General features: G+C 50.9%; 1 protein-coding gene across 2 annotated transcripts in view; it reads right to left on the bottom strand.

Moving 5' to 3' along the window:
• Positions 1 to 18,791, bottom strand: part of SLC12A2 (solute carrier family 12 member 2) — a 908,845-nt gene that overhangs the window by 439,048 nt on the left and 451,006 nt on the right. For both annotated transcript variants that reach the window (XM_069625621.1, XM_069625620.1), the window contains exon 14: positions 338 to 493. In XM_069625621.1, coding sequence (XP_069481722.1) covers positions 338 to 493 — 156 coding nt within the window. The remainder of the gene's footprint in view (positions 1 to 337; positions 494 to 18,791) is intronic.

Genomic DNA, 18,791 nt, shown 5'->3' with positions numbered 1-18,791 from the left:
GGCTCGTGCATTGCATATTTTCTTGGAAGGTAGGGATCTCCAACATCCTCAGACAGCTGGGTGAAGTTGAGCAAACAAAACTTTTTTTTAATGCCGTCTCATGCTCTGAACAGCTTTTAAAAATTAGAAAATCATTACTTGCAGGGCCGGTATGCGTGCCATATTTACACTGGTCTCAACAGAAGGGATAAAAGCTCATTACTTCATGCTCTACAATTTTACCTTTACTTATTTAGTGCCCAACTGCACTTTTGCCCCACATTACACCAAGACAAGCTATTAAAGCCCATATACAAAAAAATGGCAAACATTTGGCAAGTCTTCAAAACAAACTCACCTGGCTTCTTGTAGGTGACATAAATGTACAATCCAATGACAATGACATACGTCAGGAGCGCTGCCCACCAGTTGATGACAAACATCACTCCACAGCAAAGGAGTGCTCCAACTAAAGAAACCCACATATTGTAGTACTTGAAAGCAGGGCGCCAACCTAAGACAAAGGATACCAACAACAAAGAGAACAACTTATTTACAAATAAACCAAATTAAAAGTGCCCATTGAAGTAGAAAAGGCACTACTGGCTCACAAATGGAATGACATAGAAGGGATCCTATGTAATGCATCTTATCCCAGTACACCCAAGGCTAAGTGCATTGCATGGGTTTCTTCATTCGCCATTAATTCTTGCTTTAAGGTGCGACTCCTTACTCTTTCAAACAAGATTCCACACAGTAATTAAATACTGGCAAAGCCTGTGGTTTGGGATTTTTCAGTTTATCAGATTTTACTTTTATAGGCATGAATCGGATTTGTGTTTGCCGCATAAAGGATGGGCTATCACAGGATATGCAAGCTGGTGGGCTGACCATCATGTGACTATTTGTACATGAGCTGCTCACCTCTCCTGCCCGATTACTAGAAATCGGCAGCTGAGGCACAGAGCCTGCAGCTTACACAGCCTGTGGCAGACTGACACTTCGCATGGCCTTATCAATAACATTAAAAACACCAATCCCCAGTTACGCAGGGTCGCAAACAATGTCAAAGATAAACGTAAACCACAATACATTTACTACAGTGCCAAAAAGTAGCCCTTGCACTTGAAAAGCGAATACAGAGATACATGATCTAGGAGACCAGCACCAGTTTACCAACCATGCCCATGCAATAGGACATCAGAATTCATGTAAACGTGGCAGTTACAACTGATCCAAGAAGGCCAGTTAACTTCAGCAGTATTCATGCCTTGCCTGGAGCAGCAGCAAATTCAATCCTTGTCTACACAAACGTGTCACGTTTAATAACAAAGCAGAAGTAATGCACCTAGTACTTTGAGCCCACCAACCAAGCTCGGCCCTCATGAGGGAAATGAAGTACTACACAGATCCGAAGGAACAGGTGGCTGTTTCAGCATAGATTACATTCTCATAGTTTACATCAGACTTTGCATTCAGCATCCAGTTCCTTCACAAACTCTGGGTTCAGCCTTTCACTATTCCTTTGCCTTCTTGTTAGGGAGAATTCTCAGAAATGTGCTAATTCCCTCCACTTTAGAGACCCCCAGCAGCTTTGCTGGATTTTGAGGACTTTTTTTTACCTGGAGTCTGAGACACCATTTTTCCCACTCTCTCATGTATTTTAAATGTGATTTTTGAGGGGTCTGCAAACAATAGGCATCTTTTACTTTGTGTCACACAGCACCTTCAGTTCAGTGGCACAGGGAAGTGTTCCAGATATCCCAAAGATTTAAATATCTTCTCTGGGATAAACTACTTTTTCCCACAGTGGTAAGTGAAATCGACTTTACTTACATTTGGAACTTTCTAGACCCAGAGCACACTATTTTACAATAGGGTGCTGGAGGGGTTACTTAGTATCCCATTTGTCTGGCTTCTAATGTAACATTTTTACGTTATCCTTTCCTCACTGAATGGCTGGTGGCAGTGGTTTGCTTTTAACTACTGTGGTGTGCATTTAATGCAGGCTGTGTTGCAGCTACAGTAAAGCACCCAAGGATGCAATTTTTGTCAAAATGGCCCGGTCTTTTTTCATAATTTCTTTGTTGAAAGGCCCTACTTGAGGTTTACTCTGAACGCCAAACCAGGTTTGGTCCCTTTGTTAGGTTTGCCTTTGGCGGCATTCACAAGTGAAGCCCGCCTATGGCTCCAGGGTGTCCGGTGGGGGCAGGAAGTGCGCGAGGTGCCTGAAACTCCCTCTGCTTAGTCTTCTAGGAGACCCAAATGCACTCTGTTGCGATTGGCCGGCTGACAGTCCGGCAAGGACAACCACCCTGCTGTGTGACTGACAGCTATGTTGGAATGAATCGGAGAGAATGGAGTAAAAGGAGAGGTTTTTTGCTTGTAAAGCAGTCGACCACTGGACGAAGGAATCGAAGAAGAACTTGAAGGATGCCTGCTGCAACTCCTGAACCGTTGGTTTGCCCGGGGAAGCCCTGCTGATGTGCTGAAACTCCAAATTCATATCGACAGTTGTTAAGCAAAGTTTGTATGCAGTACCCTCTGGGAACACTACAAATAACTGACCACAAGTATAGGAAACCCAACCTTTGGTATAAGCTTGTACTACACAGTTTTTGTAGCGTGTTGAGCAGCCAGGCTTATCTGTGAGCTGTAGTGGAGTTAGAGATTTACAGTTACAAGTATTCAAAAACTCTTACACCCAAGGTTTCTTGAATAAACAATTATTAATTTATCAGTGAGAATAAGCCTTCTTCAGAAGGAAGCAATATAACTAACACTGAAATACACACTTAATATCCCTAAATCAGAAGATACCTTTTTGGGAGGGCCCACAGACATTACCTACACCCTCAGGTGACTTCAATTACTAGGGTCCTGGGGACATTAATATGTCACCGTTGCATTTAGAATCATGGAGTAAGATGCCAAAGGAAAATATTTAGAACACAAGAGACCACAAATATTCTTAAGCAGGCAAATACTTTTGGATCCCCCCCAGAAAGAGTCATTCAATACAATAGGCTAAGCCAAAGTCAATGGGCCAAAGTCTTATATGGGATGAAGCACCTCCGATAGGTAAATGGAAAAATCTTTGCACAATGTTTTAGAAGTCTGAAGAAAAGAAGAATCAAATGTTGGGCCATAAACTGATTAGACTTGTGAGTAGTAGAAGATGCAAGCAACTCTACAGCAAGAGTTAAGTTCTTAGACTTTGTACAGTACCTTTAAAGATTAAGAAAAGATGCAGAAGATGACTCTTGTGCAGCTCTCACTGTTCCTGGGCCTCAGTCGTGGGGACAAGAGGGAGGACGTCGAATGACTCCTGCAATGCACTGGGACGGTCAGAACTCGCAACCGGCAAACTTCAGTTTCCGTGGCTGTTCAGCGTTTCAGCGCCTCACGTCTGGTAAATACATGACGCCATCATGCCCAGCAAACGCATTGCTTTGCGTACCGTTATCTGGCGACCGGACTGATATTGAGGAATTTGCAGCAGTATATTCCGAATTCTTTCCTCGGAAGGAAAGGTCAACCCTTCTTGAGTGTCTAGGATAGCTCCTAGGAACTGTTTGGATGTGTTTGGCACCAGACTTGACTTTTTCTCGTTTATTGAGAAGCCCAATTCGAAGAGGAGGTTGACAGTCCTTTGAATGTTCGCTCTGCAAATTACTGGGGTCTCCCGCGTGATGAGCCAGTCGTCCAGGTAAGGGTACACTGGGATTGCCTCCCTGCGTTGGTGTGCTGCCGCCACCGCCAGTACCTTGGTGAATACCCTTGGAGCCGAAGCTATCCCGAAGGGCAGTACCTTGAACTGGTAGTGCCAACCGTCCACCTTGAAGCGCAAGTACTTTCTGTGCGCTGGGAACATGGAAATATGAAAATAGGCATCTTTCATGTCCAATGTTGCCATGTAATCCCCCTTTTTTAGGAGGGGGATTACCTCCTGGAGAGTAGTCATGCAAAACTTTTGCGGCTTGACATACTTGTTTGCAGGCCGTAAGTCCAATACTGGGCGCATTGTCAAATCTTTTTTTGGCACAAGGAAGTAAATTGAATAAATACCCTTGTTTACCTGGCGTCCCGGGACGAGTTCTATCGCGACCTTTGCTAGCAGATTGACGATCTCCTCGAGGAGGATCTTCTGGTGGTCCAGGGAATGTATTTTTTGTCGTGGAGGATGGTTTCTGGGACGCTCCAACAGTTCTATGCAGTACCCTGCGGATACTGTGGACAGCACCCATCGGTCTGATGTGATCCCTTCCCAAGCTTGGGTGAAGTTGGAAATGCGTCCCCCTACTAGGGTTGCGTGAGAAGGGACCCTGAACGGAGCGTCACTGTTTTGGTGGAGGCGTGCCGCCTCCTCTACTGGGGCTGCCTCTACCTTTTCCGCGTCCTCTTTTATTACCCCTGCCGTAACCCTGAGTAGACTGTTGGTTATTATTGCTCCACGATGTACCCTGCCCCTGGGAATAGTTAGATCCTCTCTGGGAATTTTGGCCACGTGGGCGACGAAAATTGCCATTCCCTCTCTGATTAGGGGGTTTATTGGTTAGTTGGCCTAGGGATTTGAGTGTTTCATACTCGTCCTTGGCATTTTTCAGCACATCCTCGACCGCCTTACCAAACAGATCCGGCTCCACCGGTTTATCTAACAATGATGCTTGGGTTTCAGCTTTGAATCCAGACTGCCTTAACCAAGCGATAACAGTTCCTTCTGCTATCAATCTGTTGGCGTTACCCGCGGCATCAAAGGTTGCCTTTAAAATGCAACCGGACACGGCTCTTCCCTCCGCCGAAACCCGTGCCAACTGGCTCTTAAAGGGTTCTGGGGCGGAGTCTATGAGTGCCGCGACTTCTTCCCACTGATGGCAGTTGTAGCTGGCCAACAGGGTGGTGGAGTTGGCAATCCTTGCCTGGTAGGCAGAAGTGAAGGCTACTTTCCTGCCCAAACCATACAGTTTCTTGCTCTCCTTTTCGGGAGGAGCTTCGGACGATGACAAGGTTGTCCCAGCCCTCTTACCGGTGCTTTTAACAACCAGGGAGTCTGGCTTCAGATGCCCCCTTATATACAGTTGGTCTGATTGGGCTGCCCTGAAAAGTTTCTCAATCCTGGGGTTCACTGCTCTGGTGAGGTTAGGATTTACAAGTGAAAGGTCTGTTCTCCTCTGAATAGACTTCAGGATAGGGATGGCCTGAGCAACAGGCCTCCTTTCTCCCACTAACTCTTCGGCGAAATCCCTCTCCTCTTGAGCACCCTGGATGTCAATGTGGAAATGTTCAGCTGCTCGAGACATCACTTCATTCAGGAGAGGTTGGTTGTCGACAGGGGAGTCGGTAACCGAGGGTTCCTTCTCTACCGGGGAATCTATTCTGTAGGTTTCCGGGTCGTCGTCCTCCTCTTCTTGGTCCTCATCATCCCCATAGCAGCCCGTACCAGTTTGTTCTTCCAACATGCCCAAATCTGGATCCTCACAAAAGGATGTCTCTCCTTGATACTGAGAGTAGGGCTGTACATAGAAGGGGTCTGAAGACCGTGTTGGTGTTTCAAACCGGGACTTTTTACTTGGAGGTACGGGATCCTTAGAGCCTGAGGGTGCTGACCCGTTGGGAGTATAAGAGAGAAAGTGTTCAGGGTTTTTGCGTAAAAATCTGCCAATGATGACATCCTTGAAATGACCCTGTCTATGTCATCACTAGACCATTCTCTAGAACTGGGGATGACTCTTTCTGGACGTTTCTCTGACTTATCCTGACTAGACTTGGTGGTCTGAGTAGGGGTCTTTGTGATAGCAGAAGACTTGGACTTGTCTGTCTGTTTATGTGGAGTGTCTTAAAGGTGTGGAAGTAGGCAGAGGCCGCTTCCTTTGTTGTTTTTCCCCCTCCCTGTGAGTGGAAGAGTGTTTTCCCTGTTTTTTCGCCCCTTCGGAGCCTTTTGATGCCTGGCGTCGAGGTTCGGGGGTAGTGTCCCTATCCTTCGAGTGTGGAGATAGGAGTTTGGGAGCTGCCGTAACACGGTCTGCGGGCGCCAACTCCTGGAGTGCGGTCTGGGGATGGAAGTCAGCTTCGTCCTCCGACGATCGAACTTCCGTTACCTTGGGGAGCGAGGCACTCTTGGCAACAGTGGATGATTGCCTGGAGTCATGCGGCGATCTTGCTCGAGAACGCCCAGAGGACGCCGATTTGGACCGTTCTCCATGTGCCTCTTTCCGAGAACTCGACGTGCACGTGGAGTCCCGGTTGGACTTCATGTGTTTTGTGGAAGTGCTGTGGGATGTGCCTGTGTCCCCGGGGGTCTTCCCCCATAGCCGCCCTGCCGGACGACCTTCCGAGGTCGGGGACTTGCGCTCGGCTTTCTTTCGACACCATAATGCCCTCGCCGTCCGAAAGCACGGCGTCGCTGCCATCGCTGAAGGTACCCTCTGCTGCCATGGCCTCTTGACGCCTGGCGTGGTAGGTCCAACGCTTGATCGAACGGTCCATAAGTGTTTTGGGTTTAAAACTACTACACGCTCTGCAGTTCCCCTCGGGGTGGTCCCTCGGCAAGCAGAGATTGCACGTGGCGTGCCTGTCGACCCAAGGGTATTTGCGGTTGCACTTGGGGCAGAATTGGAAAGGGGTACACTCCATACGCACCTTGTGGCAGCGGGCTTGTAAGTGTAGGAATATATAAGAATGTACCTATATACCAAAAGAGTGTAGAGTATGTCCACCCCCCACTCTCCCTACTTGCAGGGCCGAGGCCAGCGGCCTTCCAAGTCCCAAATCCGTCGTGCAGCTGTCGACGGTCGAATTCTTCTCCGGGCCGGCGTCGAGTGTGGAAGTTCGGTGACTCGACGTTGGGGTGGAGAAATGGGTAAATTTAAGGATATTTAGCAAAAGTATGGCTAAGGGAACTCCGCAAAATGCTTCCGACCAGTATGGCGGAAAAAAACAATCTGAGGGTCCTAGATGCGCGAGGGATCATGGGTACAGTGGACGTCACACTACGGATAGGATTACTGGCACGCCCTGTGTCGACGCCCTTTTTTCGAGTTTCGAAAAACAAACCAATACTCTGCAGCTTCCACTGGATGTCGGCCTATGCACAGCATGTGATCTAAGCAGATTCCACAAGCCTCAGAAATATATATATATGCGGTCAATTGTGAAAAGGTCAATTGTGACCCTTTAAATTCGGTCAATTGTTCATTCGAACAATTGTAAACGAACACTCTGGGTAATACCTTTTCTACAGCAACTCTGGAAATTCAACCAGCTCCGTGATGGATGTCCAGGTGGCTTACTTTGTAGTGGATTGGTCCCACCAACTCAGGGGGAGAAGTCATCCTTGCCGGAGCTTCTCTGTCGATGTGAACTTGGCGTTTCGGCACTGCAGCAGGGCTTCACCGGGCAAACCAACGGTCCAGGAGTTGCAGCAGGCGTCCTCTTCAAGTTGTTCTTCGGTTCCTTCGTCCAGTGGTCGACTGCCTTCCGAGGCAAAAGACTTGTCTTTTATTCAGTTCTCTCCCATTCATTCCAGCCTAGCTGTTAGTCACCCAGCAGGGTGGCTGTCCTTGCCGGAGAGTCAGCCGGCCAATCATCTCAGAGTGCATTTGGGTCTCCTAGGAGACTAAGCACAGGGAGTTTCGGGCACCTCCCTCACTTCCTGCCTACCCCAGACACCCTGGTGATAAAGGCAGGCTTCACTCGTGAATCCCGCCAAAGGCAAAATGAACAATGGGACCAAACCTGGTTTGGCGCACAGAGTAAATCCCAAGAAGGACCTTTCCACAAAGAAATGGCGAAAAAAGAAGACCGGGCCATTCTGACAAAAATGGCACCCTTAGGTGCTTTACTGCAGCTGCGAACGCAGCCCGCAGTAAATGCACACCATGGTAGTGCAAACGAACCCACTGTCAACAGCCAGTCAGTGAGAAAAAGGTAACCTAACATTTTTTACATGAGAAGATAGACAAAGGGGATACTAGGTAACCCCCCCAGGACCTTATTGTAAGATAGTGTGTGCTAGGTCTAGAAAGTTACAAATGTAAATAAAGTCAATTTCACTTTACTGCTCTTGGAAACAGTAGTTTATCCAATAGAAGGTATTTAAACCTTTGGGAAATCTGAAAGACTTCCCTGGGCCACTGCACTGAGGGTGCTGTGTTACCCTATGTAAAATATGATGCCTATGGAGTTTGTCAGACACCACAACCAAAAGAAACAGTGTACCAAAAATGGTCACACACTATCCAAGTTAAACAAAAAATGTCTTCAAAATCCAGCAAAGTTGCTGGGGGTCTCTAAGGTGGAGGGAATTGGCACATTTCTGCAAGGACGACTTCTCCCTTTGAGTTGGTGGGACCAATCAACTCCAAAGCAAGCCACCTGGACATCTTCTCGGAGCTGGTTGAATTTCCAGAGTTGCTGCTGGAAACCGAATAGCCAGGGAGAGGAACACCAGATTGTGTGTTGCTTTTAAGTTGGCCAAAAGTTCCAGGAAGATCCTCTGGACTCCCAGGAAGCAGGACTGACCGAGCCTGATCCCCCCCCCTCAACAGAGTGAGGGACCCCAGAAGCAAGGAAAGTCTATGACAGCCAGAAGCCGCAGTGTTGCTATTTGCGGTAGTCGCAAGGAGCTGAAACACTGAAGTGCCACTTGTTTGAAGAATGCTGTTTGCGATCAGCGACCATGCCACTGCAGGAGTCCCCAGAGGTCATCCCTCTTGTCCCCACGACTGAGGCACAGGTACATCGAGATCTGCAGAACTGCACAGGAACAGAAGTCCTGTGCTGCACTTTTTCTTCGATCCAAAAGGTACTGTAAAGTCTGAGAGAACTTGCCTTTTATTGTAGAGTTGCTTGCATCTTCGACTACTCACAAGCCTTATTTCCTTCAAAGACTTTGTAAACATTGTGCAAAGACTTTTCTTACTTACCTACCAGAAGTGCTTCAGCTCATGTAAGACTTTTGCCCATTGACTTTGGCTTAACAGGTTATTCTGAATGACTCTGCTTAGGGGATCCAAAAGTATTTGCCTGCTTAAGAATATTTGTGGTCTCTTGTTTGTTCTAATAACCGTTTCCTTTGACCAATTTCTAAGAGTATTCTAAATGCAACAGTAAGATATTAATGTCCCCAGCACCCTAATTATTGAAGTCACCTGAGGGTGTAGGTTGCGACTGCGGGCCATCCCAAAAGGGTCTTTACCGATTTAGAACCTAAGAGTACATAGTTTTGGAGTGTATTTGTGTGTTGCTTTTATATACCTCAGTCAGTTAGAATAATTGTTTATTCAAGAAACCTTGTGTGCAAGTGTTTATTTGAATACTAGTCACTTTGAATCTCTGTGTAACCCCCCCTACAGCTCACACTGACCCCTCGAGATAATCTTGGCTGCTCAACACGCTCCAACCTGTGTAGTACAGACTTATACCCAAGGTTGGGTTCCTATTGTCAGGAGGTCAGGGTTGTTTTAATGCACCCAAAGGGTACTGTATACAATCTTGCCTAACACTTCTCACGTGCCCTTTCCGCTCTAACAGCAAACACTCCTCAATGAGAGGAGGGAGAAAGCAAATACGAGAGAAAGCGATAGATGGGACATGTGGAGGGTGAAAGAAATAAATATTAAGTGAGAAGGATGGTGGCAAAAGGAGTGAAGCGGTCCAAGGGAGGAAGTACAAGATTAAAGGGAGAACCAAGGAGAAAAACAAGTGCTAGGACAAACAACTAAGAACAGGAGCGATGGGCAAGGAGGAAGGAGGCGCAGGAAAAAACAATGATGAGAAACTAGGACACGGATGGAAGTCTAAGACAGGAGACTAGAACAGAATGAGGGACCGACGGGGCCCTAAAGATTTATTTTGTTTGTGCCTGCACTCAGAAATAATGGTAGAATAAAGCATGCAGACATTCAAGACAATATGATGCAGCAAATGCAGGCCAGTTGCATTTGAAATAGACATGGCAACCAATTATTCGGATTCTTAACACTTTCCCTTCACTCCATATTATTTTTGCCACAAAGTGTTGCTAAAACACTAACATGTGCCATAAGAAGAAAATATTCTCAAGTAGTGTAGCAACTCATTACCGGTCTTCCAGCTTGTAATTGTCGAGCGCAGAAATATAATCTGGGGGAGAAAATTTCAATCAAGAAGGAAAATCTACTCGCCTGTTAGGGAGATTTATCATTTGTATGCTTCACCCCCTCTCCTAGTGAGACCCCCAAACACTTTTTGCTGGACTTCTGGACCTTTTTCTTTCAACTTTGAATGAGTGGAGCCTTTTTCCACTCATTCATTCGTGTGGGCTCTGTCTTTTGGAACGTTTGTAATTTACCTGTACTATGGAGTCAGTCTGCTCCATAGCTCTTAAAAGGCACCTGTATTTTTACTACTGCAGCACACAGCTCCTTATGGGCATCGTTGCTGGTGACCCCTAGGGTCCTCCTTTAAGAATCCTTTTCTATATCCTCAAGTAACTACAGTTCTTAAGGAGAGAGAGATATGTAGCATCTCTCCCAAAACTCTTATAGTTTGAGAGATTGGCACACACCACCTTCAGTGGAGTGCCAAAGGGATACCTAGTATCCCCCTTCTCTCTACTCTTGTGACTTTAGTAACAGACAATCTCCTAGTTATGACTGTGGCAGTGGACATGTTCTGCCAACTATTGTGTAATTTCTATACCGCAGGCTATGGCCATAGCTTTGGTAGAGCACAACAGGGGCACCAAAGTACTTGGTGCCTCCTTTCTTTTTTTGCCATTACTAGCATGGCTGTTTTTTGCTAGACCTTCTACCATTCTGGGAGGGGAAGGTAATTGTGTGCGTTTTGCCTTTGGCTGGAACACTTGGGTATCCCCTGCCTAGGCTCCAAAGTGTCTGGGCAGACAGGACGTGGGGAGGAGTCTTCCACCCCGCTGTCATTTGTCTGCCAGAGTGCCGGAATAGAACCAGCTCCCACAGTGGGGGTCTGGCTGTCCTGATTGGACAGCCAAAAGCCCCTTTCTGTACAATGCTGAGAGAGATTGCAGGGAAGCGTGTGCTAGAACTGTATAAAAGGCAAGGCTTCTGGAGTGAAAAGCAAGTCGACCACTGGAAGCTGAAGTAACCGAAAAGGACTACCAGAGACAAGGAACAAGTTACTTACCTGTAACTGTTGTTCTCCAGCATGGGTCTGGCATGGATTCACATGCTCATGAATATTCCCCGTCGTCAGGCTGGGAATCCTCGGTAAAGAAAAAACCAGTATCAGTTTCGTTTCTGATCTGTCTTTCGTAGTAGTAACCAATCACTGGTCTCTGCGTCATACTGACCTAAGCCCCGCCTCTGGCAGCCATCTTCAGATTTGGAAGCACGTGAAGTGGCAGTATGACCAAGTGAAGAGCCGCAGAGGGGTAGGCGGGAGGGTTCGCATGTGAATCCATGCCAGACCCATGCTGGAGAACAGTTACAGGTAAGTTACTTGTTCCTTCTCCAGCATGGGGTCTGGCATGGATTCACATGCTCATGAATAAAGAATACATAGCAGTACACACATGCACAACCACGGGAGGTGGCAAGGCTCAACATTAAGCATTACATCAAACTCAACATTAAGCCTCTTACCTCCTCACCAGGCTCACCTCAGGCGAACAGGTTGCGCAGCACTGCTTGGCCGACCCTGGACTCCTCCCTGGAATCCCGATCGACGCAGTAGAATTTCGTGAAGGTGTGCGTCGACCTCCACGTAGCAGCCCTACATATGTCCAGCAGGGGCACACCAGAAAGGAACGCCGTGGTGGCTGCGATCGCTCTGGTGGAATGGGCTCTCGGACGGCCAGGCAGCGGTCGGTTTGCCAACCGATGACAGCACATGATACAGCCGGAGAGCCATCTGGAAATGGAAGCCTTCGAGAGAGCCTTCCCCTGATTGACAGGTCCAAAGTTCACAAAGAGTTGTGACGTCTTCCGAAAACACTTCGTGCGGTCCACGTAGAACTTCAGCGCTCTAGCCACATCCAGCGAGTGCAAAGTCCTCTCAGCCGGCGACGAAGGCGACGGGAAGAACACAGGCAACACCAAGGGTTCGTTGAGATGGAAGTCCGACGGTACCTTGGGCATGAAGGAGGGATGCGTCCTGAGCACTACCCTCGTATCGTGAAAAGTCAAGTACGGGGCCTTGCAGGAAAGGGCCTGGATCTCTCCCACCCATCGTGCGGAGGTGATGGCCACAAGAAATGCTGTTTTCCACGACAGAAACTTCAACGGGGCCGAGTGCAGAGGCTCGAACGGAGGTCCCATGAGCTTGGTCAGCACCACGTTGAGCTCCCACGCCGGGGCCGGAGCCTTCACCGGCAGGAACGATCTGAACAGTCCCTTCATGAACTCTTTCACCAGACGATGAGACCACAAGGACGTCCGCCCCGTGGTTCTGGTGTATCGGGAGATCGCAGCAAGATGAATCTTGATGGACGCGTGTGCCAGACCAGCTTTGGCCAGCGTCAGCAGGTACGGCAGTACCTGAGGAGCCGTAATCCGTAGAGGGTTAATCTTCTGTGCGTGGCACCAGACAGAGCACCTTTTCCATTTGTGTCCGTAGCATTTAAGAGTCGAGGACGCCCTGGCCTTTGCAAGAACCTCTCTGCAGTCGGCCGGTATGTCGTATCCTCCAAACTCTAGCGCTGCAGGAGCCAGGCCTGCAAGTTCAGCGGTTTCGGGTCGTGGTGGAGGATGGCGCCTCCTTCCCTGGAGAGTAGATCCGCGTCCACCGGCAGCTTGATTGGCGGGGACGCTGACAAGTCCAGAAGGTCCGGGAACCATATCTGCCTCGGCCACGCAGGTGCGACGAGGATCATCCTGCACCATGACCTCTTGAGCTGGTTGACGAGCCGGATTAGCAGTGGCAAAGGAGGGAACGCGTAGAGGAACAGGCCCTCCCAGGGGAACGAGAAAGCATCGCCCATGCTCCTCGCCTGGGGAAACCTGCTGGCGAACCTCCGGCACTTGGAGTTCGTCGCCGTCGCAAACAGGTCGATCTGGGGTGTGCCCCACCGTCGGAAGAGGCGATCCACTAGATCCTGCCGTAGTTCCCACTCGTGGCACGAGCGCAGCTCCCTGCTGAGTGAGTCGGCGATGGTGTTTTTTATCCCTGCCAGATGAAACGGCACCAGAAACATCCTTTGGGCGACGGCCCAATGCCACAGGTCCTGCGCCTCCTTGGACAGTGCTGGGGACCTGGTTCCGCCCTGTTTCCTGATGTAAAACATGGTGGTGGTGTTGTCGGTGAAGATCCTCACCACCTTGCCATTGAGGGACGGAAGGAAGGACCTGAGGGCCCAGAACACTGCACGGAGCTCCAGGACGTTGATATGGAGGGACTTCTCAGTCGGGAGCCAAAGGCCTCTAGCGTGCAGATTTTCGGTGTGCGCTCCCCACCCTTCCAGGGAGGCATCCGTGGTCACTGTCTCCTGGTGGTCTGGGCTCTGGAAGTCCATGCCCGCCGTCAGATGCGCGCGGGTGCCCCACCACCGGACCGCTCGGCGGAAACTCTCGTCGAGTGTGATCCTCTCCTCGAAGCCGCCCGTCGTTTGGATCCAGCGCGCGTCCAGGAACTCCTGCAACGGGCGCATCCGGAGCCTGCACATGGGAACGAGGTAGATGCAAGAAGACATCATTCCGAGGAGGGACTTGATGGACCTCACCTTGGCCGCGTCGGAAACCAACATTCGCTGTACCTTGCCCAGGATGGACCTGGTCCTTTCCTCCGACAGGGAGGCCAGAAGGGACACTGTCGAGCTTCGCTCCCAGAAACAGTGCGTTTTGCGCGGGTACCAGGTGGGACTTGGCATAGTTCACAGAGAATCCCAGGTCCATGAGAAGTTGGACGGTCCTTGCCGTGTGCTCCACGGCGAGCTCCCTCGTCTTGGCTCGGATGAGCCAGTCGTCCAGGTAGGGGTAGACGTGGATCCCCTCGCGGCGCAGCTGCGCCGCCACTGGTGCAAGGCACTTGGTGAATACCCTGGGTGCCGACCGTAGTCCGAAGGGGAGGGCTTTGAACTGGTAGTGACGCCCTTGGACCACAAACTTGAGGAATTTTCGGTGCCCCTTTAGGATGGGAATATGGAAGTAGGCATCCTCCAAATCCAACGACGACGGAAGTCTCCTTCCTCCAGCTGACCCAGGACGTGCTGGAGGGTGACCATCCGGAACGTCTGCGCCTTGATGAACTTGTTCAGACGTCGCAGGTCTAGGATGGGGCGCCATCCTCCCGTCTTCTTCACGAGGAAGTATCTCGAGTAAACTCCGGAGCCCCGAAGCCTCTTTGGGACGAGTTCGATGGCGCCCTTCCTGAGCATCGCCCTTACCTCCAGGAGAAGCTGAGGGACGTGAAGCTCTTTCCTGGCCACGGGGGGGGATGCGCGGGCACCTTCTTTGAATCTTGAGTGCGTGGCCCCGGGCTAAGGCGTCCAGCACCCAAAGGTCGGTGGAGATGGACTCCCACACGCTGACGAAGCTCGCCAGCCGGCCTCCCACTGGGATGCTTCGGTGGGGGCCCGACCCCACGGCCGGTTCAATCCTGTTTCGACGAGGCTTTCCCGCCTGACCTCCTTGGCGACGACGGCGGGGTCCGCCAGACTTGCCTCGTCCTCTGTAGGCCTCCTGAGACGACGAGCGGGCCGCTTGACGGTAGGTGGAGAAACCGCCGCCGGAACCTTTGGAGGCACCCTTGCCTCCGCTGCTCCGAAAGGGCGTCCGTCGTTGCTGCAGAACCCCCAGGGCCCGGGCCGTCTCAGTGTCCGCTTTAATGGCCTGAAGGGAATCGTCCACTGTTTTCCCAAACAGGTTGTTCCCATCGAACGGCATGTCCAGGACTCTGGTCTGTACGTCTTGACGGAAGTCCGTAGCCTTGAGCCATCCACGCCGCCTAAGGCACACGCCGTTGCCCAACTGGCGAAACCCAGTGTCGGCGATGTCCGTCGCAATCGTGATGGCGTGGTCCGACGCCACCTCACCTTCCTGTAGGATCTCCAGGGCATCCGCCCTCTTGTCGTCCGGTAGGAAGTCCAGCAGGAGAGCCAGTTTGTACCATAGCTCCCTGTCGTAACGGGCCACGATAGCCAAGGCGTTGGCCGCTTTAATCGTCGTCGCTGCAGACGAGATGACCCTGCGTCCCATAGCGTCCAATTTCTTTCCCTCGCCGTCCGGTGGGGAAGTCTATGTGGAGGCCGCACCCCCCCCGCTTTCTTCCTGGCCGCCGCGGAGACGACGGAGTCCGGGGTAGGCTGCGCCCGGAGGCACAGGGGGGCCGCGTCCGGGACCCGGTACTTCTTCTCGTACCGGTTTCTTCTAGCTGGCGTCGTGGAAGGGTTCTTGAGGAGGGCGAGGCCCTCATCCCAATTGTCGTCCAGTAGAGGCACCGCGAGGACCGTCTTCCTCTTGGCCTCACGCCGTTGATAAAGGAATCCTTCCTTTTTCTTCTCCTCAGGGCAGAGTTGGAAAAGCTTGGATGCCCTGGCGATCATGGAGTGGAACGATCCAATCTCGTCGGGCGGAGAAGCCCTGGTGGGAGGTGAGGACGGTAGATCCTCGTCGTATACCTCGTCGTCCGTGCCCGTCGCTGCCGTGTCAGTCCCCGTATCATCCCCTTGGGTGGACGGGGAGGAGGGCTGGACGGGGCGCGACGGGTGAATCCTTTTCTTGGGCGGGGGGAACACCAGAAGGTCCCGGTTCAGGATCCCCCGACGGGAGAGGTTCCTCCGTCGGCAAAGGCAGTCTCGTCCTTATCTCTGAGCATAAGGACTGTATAGCCAACAAAATGGCCGCCGAGTTGTCTTGCGGCGCTGGCAGAGGGGAATCCGACGGGCGATCAGGGGCCCCGTCGGCACCCTCGACGATGTCGTCGTCACCTGCGTCGGGATCCATCCCGACGGGCCGGTCTTCTTCCACGCCAAGGCCGTGGCTTAAGACCTCGATCAGCTCCTCCTCCGAGGTTGAAGCCGAATCTACGACGACGCCCTGCCCCCCCTTTTTCTTCCCCGCCGGGGATTTCACGGGGGTCCTATCGATGGGCACAAAAGAGGACTCCCTCCGAGGTGGCAGGGAGACTCTGAGCCCTGAGGTCGCCACCACTGGTGTAGCCTCCACAGGCTGAGCCAGGGCCGCCGCGACAGTTTCGATAGAGGGCTTGGCCGGATGGATTAAGGCCTTCACCACCTTAGGTGCGCTCACCGCCTTATCCTTGGGGGGGGGGGGGGGGGGACACTGCCTCGCTCCCCCTCCGATGGGGCCTTCGAGCTCGACCGGGGCCTCTCCAGGAGCTTCGCCGGGTGCTCGCCCTTCCTCTTACCCGACCCAGAGCGTTGGCTGAAGGTGCCGGGGAGGGTGCGCCCTGCCTGGCGCCCGTAGAGCCCGACCGTTCGGCGCTCCCGGTGCCAGCGGACTCGCGGTGCTTGGCCTTGTGTTGGACCCCCGTCGCCGGGGCGTCCTCCAAGGTCTTAGAAGACCGCTCGGATTTCTTCCTCTTCTTCTCGCCTGACGGGCTCTTACCTTCCAGCCAGTTGGCGAGACGTTGATGGCGGTCCTTCATGGTCCGCTCCGACATATTGCCGCAAAACGCACAGTCCTTCTCCACGTGCGTCTTGTCTTCATGTAAGCAGTAGAGACAAAAGGAGTGTTCGTCCTCCTTAAAGACGTTCTGCAGCTGGCATCCAGGGCAGACCCTGAACAGCTTTCCGGGAGTCGAGCTTCCCTTCTCCTGGGCCATGTCCGGGCCTGAGAAACTTCTGGAGTCCTCCAAAAGCGTAGCTCGACGAAATCTTCATCCTTGAGGGGCGCAGACAAATCCGACACGGGTCCCCGTTGATCGGAGAGTCGGTGGAGCTTGAGGCTCTTTTGACCGAAAAAACGAAGTTTTTGAGAAAAAACGTGAAAAAATAGCACTAACGCTCGAGAGCAATAGCACGAGGATCCCAACACATGAACGTGCGGTAAAAATCTGAAGATGGCTGCCAGAGGCGGGGCTTAGGTAGAGGGCAGTCATTGGCTGTGGTCAGTATGACGCAGAGACCAGTGATTGGTTACTACTACGAAAGACAGATCAGATTCGAAACTGATACTGGTTTTTTCTTTACCGAGGATTCCCAGCCTGACGACGGGGAATATTCATGAGCATGTGAATCCATGCCAGACCCCATGCTGGAGAACTGCAGAACCTTTGCAACACTGAAGCGACCACTACTGTCCTGACTCCGTTTTGTTTGCCACAGAGGAGCGCCGAAGGGGACAGCTCCTTCCCTTTGGCTGGTGGGAAAAGCCGGTCCCAAGACAAACTGACTTAAGCCATCCCAGTCAGGGAGAATTCTAATTTCTGTGCCAATTCCCTTCAACCTTAGAGACCCCAGCTCTTTTGCTGGATTTTGGTACTTTTTGATTTTCCATCCTGGAGTGAGCAAGACCTTTTTCTCACTCATGTATTTTTGATCCGATTTGGACTCTCTTTCTACGATTGTGGAGCTGGACATCCATAGGCATCACCTTTTGTATTGTGGCACAGCACCCTCAGTGTAACAGGGAAGTCCTTTGGACTTCTCTTAAGGTTTAAATACCTTCTCTTGGATAAACTATTGTTTCCAAGAGTAGTAAAGTGAAATTGACTTTACTTACCTTTTTCTCTTTATAGACCCAGCACACACTTATGTGGAGTGCTTAAGGGTTACTTAGTAGTCCCTTTGTCTCCTTACTCATGTAACATTTTAATGTTACATTCACTACCATTAATGGCTGGTGACAGTGGTTTAATTTTACTACCATTGTGCGTTTTTACCGCAGACTGAATCCTCAGCTGCAGTATTGCACCCATGGGTGCCCATATTGCCAAAACGTCCAAGTCTTCTCTTTTCGCCACTTTTTGCTTGTGAGGCCTTTGTTGGGTTTTACTCTGCGTGCAAAACCAGATTTGGTCCCTTTGTTCATTTTGTCTTTGGCGGGCTTCACTGCTGAAACCTGAATCTGGCTCCAGTGTGTCTGGAGTGCAGGAAGCGAGGGAGGTCCCCGAAACTCCCTGTGCTTAGTGTCCTTGGTTACATGAATGCACCCAATGGTGATTGGCTGGCTGCTGTGTGAGTGACAGCTAGGCTGCAAATGCATGGGAGAAACCTGTATAAAAGACGACTAGAAAAGCCTGCAAAGGACAACTTCTTCCCTTGGGTTAGTGGGACCAACCGGCCCCAAGACGAACTTGACTGGAACCCCTCTACCTGCTGGCTGTACTTCCTTGCTGCTGCTGAAACCAAGTGCCAGGGGTGAGAAAAACCAGAAACTAGTGCACCGTCTTTGTTTATTTGATATAGCGCAAAACCAAACCCGAAGGTAGAAGGGCGCAGATATTCCAAGAATACTTGAGAACTTGGTTACACGGTGATACATAAATAAAAACAGTTGAGACATATTTACAAATGTAGGTAAGGTGAAAACATTAAGGCAAGATGAGATAAGCACAAGGCAGGCGGGTGAGCATAGATGGCATAGTCAGGAGGGCAGGTTGTTCAGTCAGGTTATGTGTCGTTAGTACGTAGCCAGGTGAGGGCCTGGCGTCTGAAGCTTGGGTAGGGTTGGTCAGTTCTGAGATTGGCGGGGAGTCTGTTACAGGTTTGGGCTGCTATGACCGGAAAGCTGGAGCCGCCGGCAGTACTTTTTTTGTATCTGGGCACCATCAAGGTGTCTACGCTGGCCCTTCTAGTGGAACGGTTAGACAATCTCTTGGTAATTCTTTCTGTCAGGTAAGGAGGAGCTATGTTGTTGAGGCATTTGGACGTGAGGGAGAGGGTTTTTAGGGTAATC

Source organism: Ambystoma mexicanum, chromosome 6p, assembly GCF_040938575.1.
Source record: "Ambystoma mexicanum isolate Mex_15411 chromosome 6p, UKY_AmexF1_1, whole genome shotgun sequence".
Taxonomy (NCBI): Eukaryota; Metazoa; Chordata; class Amphibia; order Caudata; family Ambystomatidae; genus Ambystoma; species Ambystoma mexicanum.
This window is presented reverse-complemented; position numbering and strand designations above follow the sequence as displayed.